This window comes from Pteropus vampyrus, unplaced genomic scaffold (genome assembly GCF_000151845.1).
Source record: "Pteropus vampyrus isolate Shadow unplaced genomic scaffold, Pvam_2.0 Scaffold286, whole genome shotgun sequence".
In the NCBI taxonomy this organism is placed as follows: Eukaryota; Metazoa; Chordata; class Mammalia; order Chiroptera; family Pteropodidae; genus Pteropus; species Pteropus vampyrus.
The window spans coordinates 492,215-507,946 of NW_011889067.1; the positions used below are offsets into that span (position 1 = coordinate 492,215).

At 42.4% G+C, this 15,732-nt stretch overlaps 1 protein-coding gene across 3 annotated transcripts in view; it reads right to left on the minus strand.

Annotated features, from left to right (window-relative positions):
• ADAMTSL3 (ADAMTS like 3) overlaps positions 1-15,732 on the minus strand; it is a 111,311-nt gene extending 95,579 nt beyond the window's left edge. Inside the window, exons 1-2 of one of the 3 annotated variants that reach the window (XM_023520971.1) lie at positions 15,629-15,732; positions 1,375-1,502 (exon numbers count right to left, since the gene is read on the minus strand). In XM_023520971.1, coding sequence (XP_023376739.1) covers positions 1,375-1,502; positions 15,629-15,637 — 137 coding nt within the window. In that variant the 5' untranslated portion in view covers positions 15,638-15,732. The remainder of the gene's footprint in view (positions 1-1,374; positions 1,503-15,628) is intronic. The other 2 variants (XM_023520972.1, XM_023520973.1) reach the window with 2 other exon arrangements.

The window sequence follows — 15,732 nt, forward strand, 5'->3', positions numbered from 1 at the left end:
AAAGAAAGAAAGAAAGAAAGAAAGAAAGAAAGAAAGAAAGAAAAGGCACGGAAAAGCTTTCTAAAGCTCTGGGATAGGTTTTTGTTTGGTTTTAGATGTTACCACCTCCACATTCCTCTTCCAAGAAAAATCGACCACAAGAACTCAATATTTATGAAGATTTAATGAGTCTGTAAGGCCATTTGAGGATAAAGAGACCTGATAAGCTTTCCAAGGGAAGCAGGTTTCCTTCTTAATAATGGCAGAGTCCTTCCAAAATTACAGCGAAAGTCCTTAACACGGAGTGGGCGTATAAGGTTTGGGGGTGCTTAAAAGGTGGGAGGAGGGAATGAGTGAATTATTAACAAATCTGCTGCCCTTAATTTAAATGAATCTAATTTGATTTTTATGCAACGAAATGATGATACTGTCCCTGTTTCTTCTCAGAGACATGGGATGATTGGGTGGTGCCACAGGCCTGGCCCTATGCCAGGAACCAAGCCAGAAAGAGAACATGGATCACCGTCCTTATCTTACTATAAATACCACAGGACACACTATCCTCATTTAATGTTTTAAAAAATATTTGGTTTAGGATGTTTTTTAGCCTCGGATTATTATTATTATTATTATTATTATTATTATTATTATTTTCAAATTAGATGAGCTCAGGGAGTGGGCAAGTTGGGAAATGCTGACGCCTAAATGAAAATTTCAGATTTTATATAACAGACTAAAGAACACTGCATTGAGTTCTAAAAAAAAAAAGAAAAAGAAAAAGAAAGAAAGAAAACCAAAGAAATGAAAAAGGTAAGTCCTACTTCAGGAATGGAGACTTAAAATATAGTTGGGTTTTGTCTGTTTTTCTTTCTGTCCTTACCGACCAAATAAAAAAAATTGACAATCTATGTCATTTCCAAATATGCTTTCTGGAAATTTTACTAGTATTTGAAATTCGCAAGTCCGAGAATCGGCTTCTTTACCCTGGGCTACAAATCCGGCTGCTTCTACATCACGGGCCCATTCTGCTTCCTCTCCTGTCACTTGTCCTCCAGGCACAAAAGCCTCACTTCCTGTCCCAGCACAGACAAAGGTGAGTGCGGGCTTATTACAAACTTAGGCTACGAAGCTGATCTTACCGTTAACAAGTGTCATTCAACACAGACGTATCTGAGGCGTGGTCTGGGCGACCGGGCCAAGGTTCCCCATGAGGATGGGACCCTTACTATGATGTCAGGCCGGTGACTCTAGGTTGTGACTGACCCTGAGCCAGAGCAGACATTGTCTCGCCATCGCAGGACCTTCCAAAGCCGAGAGGCGGGGGTTTTCCCGGACCCAACCTGGCTCCTCAGTGCATGAAAGGCCCAGAGGCTGCAGGTGCCGCCCCCCACTCACCTGGCCGTCAAACACCTGCGTAGGGAATATGACGCCCCGCCCCCGCAGCTGCGGGAGCACTCACTCCACGCCCCCCAGGCGTCCCAGTTGCTGTCCTCCTCTTCATCGGAATGTGAGGTCCTCGAGGTCTAGAACATGAAACAAACAAACAAACAAACAAACAAACAAAAAAACACAATAAATGACAGACGAATGCGGCAGAAAGATCCTGAAGCTTCCTTAGGTTTCTTCTTCTAAGCTGTTCACAAGACCAAAGTGACCTAAAAATGCTTTGAAATGGCTGAGTTAAAAAAAAAAAAAAAAAAACACCTACGAGGGAGGTTTACATGGAAAGGCATGGCACGTGAATACGTCCCCACCTTACAAAGGTTCTGTCCAGGTGGTGTCTAGCGGCTTTGAAGCTGACATGTTATCGTCCCGAAATTTAAATAAATTGGCTAAGTATCAATAAAAACAAATATAAATATGGAATAATACTGACTATCGTTTTATAACTTGCGCCTGAGAAGTTCTCGCCCCCAAAATTCTGACGTGCCTGTGCCACTGGTGCTAACTCCAAGAAAATCTTTTTGCATGAGGATCTGTGGAACCTCCTGAGAGAGAAAACAAAGTCGATAAAGCGTTAGGGTCCAAGAAAATAGGAGAGGGTCGACTGTGAATACGGTTTGGGTCCATTTGTTTTCTGGGCTTGCACCATTGACTTAGGTCGCGATATTCTACAGAAGATAGACGAGGGTGGGTTACAAGTTAGAAATACAGAGATAGACACGGATATCGATATGAAAAAGAAAAAATGCGTATTACAGCTGCAACACTTTACGAGGGACCCTAAAGTAGATGCGAACAAGTGGAGGAACATGCCTCAGGCCTACGTGGGTTGACCCAATACTGAAAACATTTATTCTCTCCAAATTAATCCATAAACTTAGAGCAACTCCAATCGAAATCCCAAAGGCGATTTTTTTTGGAACCTAACAAAATGATTATAAAGTTCATCTGGTGGAGTAAATGTCTATGAGAGCCAAGAAAAAAAACTGTAAAAGAACGGAAATCAGAGGGAAATTGCCTCGATTAAAAGAGTATAGAATTGGCATAGCAATAGCAGGCAGATGTATTAAATTTAAAAAACGAAAAGTCCAGAAACAGACCCAAGTATAAGGAGGTAGTAGGGGACCACGAGTCAATGTGATGAATGGTTTAAAAAAAAAAAAAAATCATAGATAATTTCACGAAACACACCAAAATGAATTCCAGATATATCAGAAATCTATGTTTAAAATGCTGAAACCATAAAATTCTAGAAAACCTGTAGCGTAATAGGTACAGCGTCTTGATATAGGAAAGATTGTCCTAGATATGTCAACAAAGGTAGAAACCGTGAAGGAAAAGACAGGTAATTTTGAATTACATTCAAATAAATACACATTTAGCATTGCCTATCTCTTCACCTATAGATCAAGGAGCAGGTCTATGAACACACACACAAAAACGCAGTGGTCCAAGTACAAGCATAAGGGCCAGAAAAAAACACTCCAAATTGTCTCAAAAAACATGGAGGATGTGGGACGAGAAGGGAATGTTTTTGAGGAAAGACACAAAGGGACACCAACTGAACATCTTCCTTCCACCAGCCCCTTAGAAGATCTGAAGTAAATATGACAAAAGGTTAGATTTGATGAAGCCAGGTGGTACTATAATTAGTTCGTCTGAACTTTTATGGTTTTGAAATTTCTTTTCTTTTTTAATGTTTTGGGGGTAAAGAGCAATCTCTAGAGAACAATATGAGCCTCTGTCGTTTTTCATACAGGTAAACACAGATGTGCATAGAGAAAGGAGTGAGCATTGAAGAGTTAATTAAAATGTTAGCAGTGGCTGCCCCTAGGTTGAGAAGACGCTGGGTGATTTGAAAGTTTTTTGTTTTTGCTGTTTCTCTGCATTTTTGCAAAGTTGTTTTTTTTCTTCTTTTTTTAACCAAACACTTTAATACTTTCGTTAAAAACAAGTGAGAAAACAAACCAGCAAGAACCACATCCCGTTCACATTCAGAAAGGTCCACGTGAGACAGAATTTAATAGGTACGTTCTAAGTTGGGGAACACGGCAGTATAATAAGGAAACCTGGACATATAGCGTGTGACTGACGCCCTTAAGCCCTTAGGCCAAGTTACCTCATCCAAACAAAAAAGAAAAGAAACCTTTTAAAATTAAATTAAGAGAGGGATCTGTAGAAAGGACCTTCAAATATGAAATGAAGAAATAAAGACTAGAAGCAATAATTTTCACCCGAGTCTCACCGGTCAGTGGGTTTCATGGCTTCTTGCCAAGCTACCTATTTGGAGCACCGTTAGCAGCCCGACTAGAGGCAATATTTCAGAAACAGTCGAGTGAAAGGAAAGGATAAGAGTCTGGCAGCTGATCAAATCTGTCATCGGGAATAAGGGCTAATTAAACCCATACTATTTACTGTTCTAATTAGACCTCTGTTCACTTCAATTTTCTACACTAAACGTCACCAAATATAACCCTGTCCTGCCTATAACATAATATAAAGTTTTAATTCATAAAAAAAAGGAAAAATACAATAAGCAGTTTAATACGTTCATTTGGACTTTTAGGCGGCTAAGTCCAAATCATTTTAGGTAAACGTTTGAAATATCCACAGCTGAAATGGATTTTTCATTTTGTCACTCGATACACTGATAGGCTGAATGTGAAAAGTTGAAAAACATCATCATATATATTTTAATGTGAAAGTCGAGAGTTCTTTGCAATATTGTTTTAATTTATTTTTACTCCCACTATCCCATCTGTTCAGTTTATGGTTAGAGTCAGGTTTCTTTCCATAAGTTCTCCACCTTTACTTACCAAAAAAAAAAAAAGAATCTTGATTCTAAAGTAACAAAAATAGGCACGTTATAAATGCAGGCATATGGTTTTTCTGGTTGGACCAGTAAGCTATTTCCCTCTCTAAGAAAACAGGGAGAAAATGACATCTCAAGAGGGGTCCTCCTGGTTTCTTTCTTTCCTGGGTGACGAAGATGGTCACAGTTTGATTTGAAATCCCACTGCTGTTTCTCACTAGCCAGTCCTCCTGCCCTTCTTGGGTATTCTGCTTCCCCAGAGTAGCGATGACATCCCCGACTTCTACCGAGTTCTCGTCTCTTCCCTTTGATGCCAGTGGCATGATGATAACATAAATATTCCAGGGGAGCAGAGTCAGGTGCCACTGGGGTCATTTCTGAACATTCACGTCTGTGAATTCTTCCCTAGAGTGACATGAAGCCGGCTTTGCTTGAATTTGCATCCTTCCAGAACGGTGGACAGCCAGTCTCCATCCTCTCCTACGGAACCTTCTCGAGCTTTCTCCAGCCACCTGGTGCCTTCAGCTGTCCCAGCTCTCTCATGAGTATTTCTCTCTGCACACGCGTGAGTTTGCACATTTTAAATCTGAAAATATAGTGTCTAGAAAACAACACCGCATCTGGCAATGAGACCATACAGCACCCCTATGCTCCAGGCTTCTTTTGATGAAATTTAAGTTTCCTTCTTCCCTTCCTTCCTCTCTTTTTTTCCTTCCTTCCTTCCCTCCCTCCCTTTCTCAGTTACACCGTTTATTGGATCCCATTACGGAAGCGGCATCACATAAGAGTTAAAAAGCTGTCGCTCTAGATAAACTTTTCTTAAACTTTCTAAATCTCATCTGTAAAGTGGCAATAATCACCTTTACCCCAACAGCCTTTAAAGGACACATATAAATCTAAACCGAGTGACGTGGCATCTCGGTAACTGTAACGAGTGAATGTGTCAGTAAGTGTAAGTTGCTGTTCTTGACAATGTCTTTTTTTTCAGAGCATCAGCAGAGCCAACTCCATCCCGTGTTCACTTATGCAAGACTTAACATTGATCATAGCTGAATTTCCTCTTGTTGCTTTTGGCCTCGAATACACCAGCCCCGCTGAGGTCCGTTTGAACCCAGATCCTGTCGCCCCCTCTAGGAGCCACTTTGCTCCGCTTTGCACCTCCCAGGCTCCACCCAAGCCCCTGACAAACGGGCCACACGAAGCTGCCTAATCTTACAGAATTCCATGAATGCATAGTTCTGCTTTTTCAAAAATAGTAAGCAGACCATCATGCCGAGGAAGCGGCCAACTAATCAGACCTGGCATCTGTGAACACAGTTCAATGTTACAATAAAAATACGGAGTAACGCCCATCACCGTCATCGAATGTCAGGAGGCAGAAAGGGTTGGGGGGAGGGAAGAAACCAGCCACTAGGAGGACCTAGATCAGACAGCACCGGGTTTTTATCTTAAGCTGTGTGCTGGGGGTGTTTCCTGAGAGAAGCATTCAGCTGAACACTTTATCCAGCCCCACCTCTGAAATCCAGTGACAGTAAAATATGCTGGAAAGATATCAGCTCCATGTCTGGCCTGATGGTAACCCTCAAGAGGTAATGTCTGTGTCTATCAGTTGGGTACCCCTATTTCTGACTCCCCGTTTCTAAACATCTCCATAAGCTGTCTTAATTAATTACTTAAATTCCCTATTATGAATACTTTGTAAGGTAAGGGGTTATCGGAATCCTGTCTATAGAGTATTTCCCCCTGGTCTAAGTCAGCGGACATCCTGCCCGTCTGTGATGCGGGCCTCAGGCAGAACCCCTTTCTTTTTGACCCCGGATGAGAGACAAAGCCCGTGTTTTTCTTCATGGGATGAGCCACTGCTCTGTGGGACAGGACTCTGGTCAAATACGGCAGCCGAGCTACCCTCGCTCCCGGTTGGCATTTCGCGTCTTGGATAGAGTACGTCCACTGCTGTGATCTGTGTGACCACAGCTGTCCCGTGACATCCCAGAGAAGCCTGCCATTGTTTTTGTTCTGTTTTTTTTTTTCCAGTCTGTATTGCAAGCAGTGCTACATGTCTGTGTTTCCGAAGGCTTTGGCTTTTACCAAGGTCATTTCACGAGGAGTAGGCGTTCTTGACCAACTTCAACAGGCACGGATGCATTTGTTCGTTTTCTCACCCAAACAGAGACCAAGGGCTTGCCCAGTTCCAGGCTCACGGGCCTGGGATGATGAGCATGGTCCCCTCAAGACAGTGAGCAGGTGACAGAGACTGAAAGGGAAGACGAGTCCCTTATTTTTGGCTCATCTCTACTTTCTAATTGTGATAGAATTATAACTCTTTTCGATTTTTTTCCTTTTTGCTCATCTACATTTCCCAATTTTATACAGCAAACGGGTATAGTTTTTGCAATAAAAGACCCAATAAAGGTTTTCTTTTACTTTTTCTTTTTTTTTTTTTTTTTTCCCAGTGGGGAGAAAAAAAACCGCTTAAGGGAAGCCTATGAAAACACATCCAGAGAAGCAAAACGCACTATGTGTGGTTCGGTTAAAATTTTCAGGCTTAAAGATCTCCAAGGAAATCATATTTTCCTAAACGAAGTTCTAGCTAGGGAATATTTGGGATGAAAAATTCAAAAAAGATATTGTTTACTCATTATATAATAGGACTGGTAAAAGCCAAGAATATTTTCGGAATAAGTGTGTTCACGATCTCATAAAGACTCGAAGACTTCTTGCCTTTCTTGGATCCCTATGCATAAATCAAATCATAAAATATTTTCCTGACAAGCTCCTAAATCGGTGACTTATAATGAACAGCACAGTTCTACGTGTCTTGCAAAAACATTCGTTAATTAAACACAGATTTCACATAGAAGGTCACTTATTGGAAATAGTATATTAACAGCTCCGTATTCAAAACAACCCAAAATAAAATACATTCCACTGGGATATTACTTCCCAGACACCAAATAAATGTTCGTGTGCAACGTCACCACAAAGGTTACGCAAGGAGGTCGCAAACGGCCCAGGTTTTGTTCCCAGTAAACACACCTTTAAGCTCTGCAATGACACAAAACAGTTTTTTAACGAAGGCGGTAAATGACATAAAAATGTCACTCAAGCCATCACGTAGACTCCACAATTCTGTTCTGTATCTGAAGCTGCGCAGAAGACACTGAGAGACACACCACAGCCCTGTAACTCTCCTTGAGACGTGCTGCCCTCTCCTGAGAAGTGTCTGCACCCCACCTCATCACCCGGATGGTCAGTGACCCCCAGGGGTCTGGTCCACCTCTGCCCAGCCAGCGCGTTCCTGTTTACTGACCCTCTCCTCCGAGCCCTTCGCCCACACCCAGGAGATGCGTCCGATGCCTCCAGGTTCACGTGACCTGCTCTACCTCCACCCACGGGTCCACTCCTCACAGCTCTCAACAGCCCATCTATCCATCCAAGCACATCATGCTTCTCGCTATACCCCAGCACTCACACGTTTGCCACGTCTCGCTTCCTGGGGCGAACACCAGGCAACACCAAGACCTTCCTCTTGCAACAGCTGTTTGCAGGTGATGACGAGAGAGGGGACAGCCAGAACCAGCCCTGCTCCCCCGCATCTGTGGTCAGGAGGGGCCAGGAGGACCTTTGAGAAAGCATCTTGCTCCTTGGAGTCTTCCCGCCAGCCCCTCTACGGGAGGCTGGCCCCGTTCTGTGATTCCTCACCTCACTAAGGCCCCTCCTCAGCCACACCCGCCAGTCACTCTCCCTCTCAGACTCCTGGGTCAAAGGCTGGTTGGACCTCTTGTTCTATTAAAAAAAAAAAAAAAAATCCCCCACCAATGCTATGAGGCGTTTTCAAATCATGGCAGCCAAGGTTTCTCCACGTCAAGATGATCAAACACCAAGTCAACATTTCCAGACTTCCGAGAGTACAGTGTATTCAGTGGCAGAACGAGGTCCCCGTGGGAAAGAGGGGGCAGATTCGCACAGGGTCACGGGAGGAGTATTTTTAAAACACACTATGTAGTATGGGGAAATCCCAGGGCTGGTACCAGGCGGGCTCTGACAATCGGATGAGTCCCATTCTCTGCCGGGCCTGGTGTGCTAGTCGGGGTGAGGGCAGGCCGAGGCTTGTGTGAAGGGCTGCCTGACGAGACCTGAGCTGTGAGGTCAAGACCTCAGTCCGCAGCGATCCCATGGAGTGAGACCTGGGGAAATACATACCTGTCTGTCTGTATCTTCAACCCCCTACCAGGCTCGCCATTGGCCAAACCCGACCAGGAGCCCGAGGGCCAGAGAGATGATGCGGACGCCACGGGTCAGCCTGCCGGTGGGTGGAGGATGGATCTGTCAAGCCAAGGGGCGCTTTCCAGCACAGTAACTTACTGACTCACTGGAATATTTTTAAGCAGAGAAGTGACTTCGGCAAATTATATTTTGGAAAAAATTACTCGGGCAGGAGTGTGGGGAAGACTGAGGGAGAAAAGACACGTAAGAGCATGGCCACAGGGCCACAAGCAAAAGACAAAGGCCCACGCTAGACACAAGCTCCGTCTGGGAGAGAAAGGCACAGATGGCAAATCTCTTTGTTCTTGTTTTCTGCGTGTTAGTTTACTTGCTTAAATTGAGGGATAATGTTATGTTACATTTAACGTTACATAGAACATGGTATTCCTTTCCGGTATACACAATGTTTCGACATTTGTATACATTGTGAAATGATCACCACTGTCTAGTTAACTTCATCACCGCACATAGTTACAAATGTTTTTTTTTTTCTTTCCTTTTAAGATCTACTCGCTTAGATGTGAAGTTTTAAGGGGCTAGAATCAATAGGGCCTAACAGTTGACTAGATGCAAGAAATAGGAAGGTGCTGGAATGAGTCCTGGGCTTCCGTATGAAGTGACTTGTGCCACATGCTTATGTCACTCGGGCTTCAGAGACATGATCTTCTCAGTGCCCTAGGCACAGAATGCAAACAATGCCCCAGATAACAGTTAAGAGACAGGGACCACACCAGTGGTGATCTCCAAGAGGAATCCAGCCTGCAGGTCTGACTGATTTAACTGTAATTATATATTTTACCTCCACCTCACAAAAAGGAATTATCTGCTAATGTTTAAAACTATGGAGATTTCATGTAAAAAAATCTAGATTTCTGGCTTCTCAGGGGAAGAAAAAAAGAAATCAATATAGGACCCACATCCCAGCAATAATTCGAACTAAGCGAGGCCACTCAATTTCTAGAGGGCACACACCTTGCAATGTACACAGCCTCTGTCCAACCACGATGAGGGTTCACACTGCCTGTTTGGGCCCTGGAGACCGAGTGGGAGCTTGCCGGTAACGAAAGACTGTAGTTTGGAAGGTAATCAATAGCCACGTGTATTTATAACTGACATCTGACTCTTCACAGTCCTGCCACAGAACACCACCATGTCTCAGCCAGTAAGAAACACATTCACAAACAACTTTAAAACAAAACAAAGGACATTCTGTTGTCTTCGCTGGACACTGCGTTCAGTGAAGTGGACACAGAAGCGGAGTGTAAGAATGAGACCTGAGGTCTGTGGTCCCATGGGGCTCTGTGTCTAAACTCGACTCCCTTCCCACCCATGGGCTTTGTCTCTGGGGTGTCTCAGATAAGACAGTAGTGTATTTAATAAGCTCAAACAAAAATTCCCAGAGGGTAGACAAAGCATATTCTAGAACGCATCTATGCTGGTGGGACATCACGGTCCCCAGAAAGTCCATTTCAGGAGTCACAGAGGCCAACTCTCCCTGACAGTCCCCACACAATCCTATATCACAGACGAGTACATGTAGGTTATTTTTCCCCCCACGAAAGCAATTTTCATAGCTACTAGATGAGTTAGAAAAGAACTCCAGCCAGGTCCTGTCTGATGAAAGCAAGAGACATATAATGCCCAATACAATGTGGATTTAGTTTTGCTTTGATTTTTTTTTTTTTGTTAAAAAGAAATTCCTAAATAGGATGATACTTTACATGAAGAAATGGTATACATCCTCAGGATGTTACCTGTGATATTTGGGTAAGTTATCACGAAGCCCATACAACATGACATCACCTAAGACTGACCAAAAGGGAAATGAAACAATGCCAAATATAAAAGTCTGATGGAGAGTAACGGGTGGGCAAGGTAACAAGGATCAACCATCCTACGAGGACAGCTAGAAAAGCAAAACTATCCTCCATGAATGAAATAAGAACATTTTCAGATGATGTCCTTAAAGAAAATGTGAAGAGGTGATTTCGGGGTTCAAGGAAGCTTGGAGATGCAGGAGCAAATGCAGAGCCAAAATAGGAACAGTAAACATGCGGGGAGAACTAAAGGATGAAACTACACAAAACAGCCATTTACGTGGCCTATGGGGTTTAGAATAGTTATATGGAATTAAGGTATTTGACAATGGCCTATGAATCAGAAGAGTGATAAATGACATTCAAGGATCCTAAGACCCTGCATCATCAAGGAAGAAGATAAAAGGACCAATTAATAGTCCTTTTATAGACCAATTAATAGTCAGGGATACATGCTTTAATCAGTAGTGTGATTACTAAAAGAGTGTATAACTTCCAAATTAATAGATAGAAAAAGATACAATAAGAATACATATCAATTTCAATCACTCCAAAAGGAAGCAAAAAATGGAGAAGAAAAAAATATAGAAAAGATGGATAAGTTCTGAAAGCTCACAGTAAAATGAAAGGTTTAAATGCTAACGTATCAATAATTACGTTAAACCCAAAGAGAATAAATGCACCGATTAGAAAGCAACGATTATAAGGATGAGTTTTGAAAATTCAACTATATTCTATTTAAAAGAAACGTTCCTTAAATATAAAGATCAGAAAGATAAAAATAAAGATACCATAAGACTACTAACCAAAATAAATCTAGTTTAGTTACACTAATCAAAGTAGACATTAAGACAAAGAGAAAAAGAGAGATGCCTCATGATACTGGAAGCCTGAATTGCCCAGAATGAAACAAAATTCTAAAAGTGTACCTCCTAACCTAACCTCAAGATACAGAAAGCAAAAACAGAAAGAACTATGATGGGAAATAGAAAAATCCAGAATTTTGGTGGGAGATTTTAACACAGCTCTATTAACTTATCAAATAGATGAAAAAAAATCAGTAATGGTATAGAATACTGAAACAATTCAATTCTAAACCGAATGAATATACGTGTATAGAAAATGTAAACCGACCGCTACAGAATATATATTCTTTGTAGTTATAAAATGTTTATAAAAATTGATCATCACCTGGGCCACGTAGTGAATCTCACGAATTCAAAACATTGACATCATACAAGAATTTTCTCTGCCCACAAATCGAATAAGCTAAACATCAATAGAAAAAGAAAACTAAAAAATTCCCAAACATTTGGAAATTAAGAGAGAGACTCTCTTTTAAATAACCCAAGTCAAAAAGACATCACCATGAAAATTAGAAAATATCCATACTATATGAAGGTTAATATATTACATATCAAAACTTGAAGAAAGCGGTGAAGCTGTGCTTGGAAGGAAATTTACAGTTTTAAGTACACGTATTCGAAAAGAACATTGAAAAAAATCAATGATCTCAGGTTATTTCAAGACATCAGAAAAATGGTAGCCGATGAAGCTCAAAGCAGAAAAACATAAAGATGAGAACACCAGTCGTGAGATAGAAAACGAATGTATGGAAAAGAGGCTCAACGGACCTAAAAATGGGCTTATGATAAAGACTCATAAAACCGACAAATTCTTTGGCAAGACAATGGAAGAAAAAGGGGAGAGAGAAGTCACTGAAAATCAGTTCCAAGAATGAAATGCGGAGGATTCGGAAAATGTAAAAAGTAAGAGGACGGAAGATAATATCTTTATGCTAATCGATTTCAAAATTCAGATGCAGGCCCAGCTCCCTGGCCTTGAGGCAAGACAAATGACAGAGTAATTCACCCTCCAGAGCTGTCCACAGGATGAGGAAGAGGCTAGGACTCTACCTGAAACCCACCTCCAATGTGCTTCTCCTCCCCTTCCCTACCCTTTTCTCCCATTCCCTGACAGGGTGTCCCCGGAAACGGTGCTTGAAAAAAATCACTTGAACATGAATCCTCAGCTCTGCCTCTCCGACCTCTGCCTCTCCGACCTCAACCCAAGAGATGTCTTAAACCATATACATGCAAAACGGCAGTAAAATAAAGACTGTGACCCAAATTTGACAAAACATTAGTACTAGTTAATTCTAGATGGTGGGGACACATGAGTCTGTTATACTAGTCCCTGCATCTTTCTTTTTCTTCTTCTTCTTTAGATGTTTTTTTCTAACTAAAACAAAAAAGGAAGGACTCTTTGGGGGATGCAGATAGGGAGAATCTGTGAGGCATTCAAGTCACCTGCAAAGGGAAAAGTGCCTTCTGCACAGCAACATTTAATGACAGGGACAGAGAAGCAAAACCTACAAAATCCTATTTAACATACTTTCTTACCCTACATTACCAACCACAAAATAGTCTTAAGAAGCTCTTAATTTCAACATACCTCAAACCATATTCAGAACAGTCATATCTGACAATCCACAGTGGACTTCCCTTTCCAAGAAAGAAAAAAGCACAGATTTTTCAAGTCTAACGATATCAAGATTTTTGAAAAATTCTTTTTTGACTTTTCTTGGTGATTTACTTCCATCCATGGTTAGCCATTTCACATAGAAAAACACGGGTTCTGTGCCAACAACTCATCAAAAATATTACCCAGACCACATTTTAGGGGCATAGGCTTTAAACAAACTCCCACAAGAAATATTATTTGACAGCTATGAACGTCATAAAAGGAGCCAGTGTGTTTTTTTTATCCCACGCCTCTCCTTCTGGGATCTGCTGGCAGTCAGCATGCTCTGGGCCACCCGTGGGTGGTGTGTCGCCCCAGGTGAACAGAGAAACTGGGACACAGAACATCCAAGACTGGTGGCACTCGCACTGGAAGAGCTGACAGCAAAGTCCTAATTTCTTGACTAAAAATAGTAGAGCAGTCTCCTTGGCTAGACAGCAATGGCCTTGTGCAAGTCATTTTCCAGTTAGCCAGGGAATCTGTAGGCTTAGCAAAGTGAAAATTCACTTACCGATTTTCATATACCTGCATAAGATGACCTTGAAGGTGCACAAGCCACGTTTCCAGCACGTGCTAGGCACCCATGTGGCCAGTACCACATCGGCCAGTGCAAATACAGAAAACTTCCTGAACTACAGAAAGTTCTGCTCGTCATCAATAGTATAATTAACTGTTGGAAATATGGTCACAAAGTTGAAAACAAATCTAAAATATTTTTGGAAAAAACATGTGTGTGTGTGTGTGTGCGTGTGTGTGCGCGCGCGTGCACGTACATATGTGCACACATATACACACATGCGGCTATATAATACCACCTTACATTAGATCAATAATTCATTTGTTTTAATCACGTAGTTGGTTAGCTTTGGGGCCCCTTTTTCATCTCATTTTCTTGTTTTCGTACACTCAATGTTTTTTTCAATTTCATCGATAGCCAATGTTATTTAATATGGGTTTGTGTTCAGCAACAAACTACCTTCTAAACATGCCTTTTTTTACCTCTTTGGGGTACACGTGGATGTTGCAATGAGAAATGCCTTCACATTTCTCACGTTACTAATCGTTGATTTCCACCCCTTATCTAAGAGTCGATCTATCCCGGGCGGGTGCGCCCCCCAAAAATGCTGTGAGCAGATTCTCCTCAGGTGGATCGTTCTCACTTCTCACCTGGACACTGTGGGTGAATTCCTGATGCCGAGGGTGAGGAGGCGAAGGAGTGGGTAGGGAACCAAGGCTGAAAATGATCCCAAAGAGAGAAACATCACCTGGGCCATTTCGCCTCTGTAGCTTCCTGTCCCTGACAGGCTCCACACTACATCCAAGAAATTTCCTGGCACAGCTGCTCACCTTCTTGGAAAAGACCCAAACGTGCTGGGAAACAACCCATTCGAGAGGAGATCACAAACACCACGGGTTCACGTTTGGCGTGGTCCCTGTCATGCTCAATTCACCTGGACCAGGAGCTTCCAGGACTGCCGACCCGCACCAGCCAACAAGGCCCCGAGCAGAGTCACGTCCCTCTCCCCGTCATCCGAGACTTAATTTCAAGACATTATAAATTTGGCTCTGCTTCGAACCTACTGGATGACCTCCAACACTTGGTTAAGTCAATATATTATCGTGCTTTTTTTCTTTTGTTCATAATAATATAAAATGCCAAAATTGGAATGGCCTTGAAATTATACTCAGCAATGACTCAAAGCTACAATCCAACGTCACCTCATTAACTTTGTCCGCTGACTTTTCGTCCACCGGGTGTCAGCTCGGTGGTCACTTTCTCCGAGGGACCTTACCTGACTGTGGTCTGTAATTAAAGAGCGAACCATGAGATTATGGGATTAACGTCTGACTGCAAGCTCCATGAAATCCGGGATTTGATCCGGTTTCGCCTGCCAGTGTACCCCCAGCACTTAGCACGCACCTGACACACGCGAAGCACTTCAGGAAACTAGTCACCAAACGAATGCATGAATAATCACCGACTTAAGGAACAAACAAATGCAGAGTTAATACGTTCAGTAATAAAAAGGATTTGGAGAAAAAGCCATGTCTTGGGTCAATGAATCAAGAAATTAAAATTTCTCCAACATGGAAAAATTTCTCTAGGAACCACTCGGAAAGAGAAGGGGGCCAGAGTCCTGATGGGCAAGTTTTTCTCCTTTGTTTATTGTGTTTTTTTCTATCCTTCTCGGCTACACCACAGAACCCACGAGGGAGAAAGAAACATATCTCACCCAAGTCCTCAGTGAGTATGGGCTCAAAGTGGCTTACTTCCTTATTGCCAGTATGAACCCTCTTTTCATTAGTATTTAAGCAGACGCTTATGTAGAGACAGCCCATTTCTGTACCATAAGGAGAGCTCATTCTGTCTTGTGTGGAGCTGGGTTGAGTTACTGGTTATGTTGTAGTTGATTAAGACACAAAACCCTCAGGCTTGTAATAGCTGATACATGATTCTGGTTCAGCTTGAATCCATAATCCATTGGCTTCAAATTCTGTGTGGAAATACGGGGATTTGGAAAGCCAAGAGAGTGGAGGAACTAATTAACTTAAAAATACCCAAACCCAGCCTTGCAGAAGTCTGCTCTTACACTGAACTGGGCTTTACCATCTTTCTCAAGGATGCACTTAAAGGACCCAGATGAATGGCTAACGTGAATGTAGAATCGCAGACTGCGAGGGCTGAGAGGGGAGCTCCAGGCTCACCATTTTTACAGACGGGAAAAACAGAGAGAGAAAAGCACGTAGTCAATGCGATGACAGAGGGCTTGGGTGCGAGCTCACTTACTCTCTTCATTAACCACAGTATTCACTTTCATGGCTTCCTGGTCCACGGCCATCTTCCTGCCATCTTTCGACTCTGACCACTAGTTATCCTCTCCATCCAAGCCA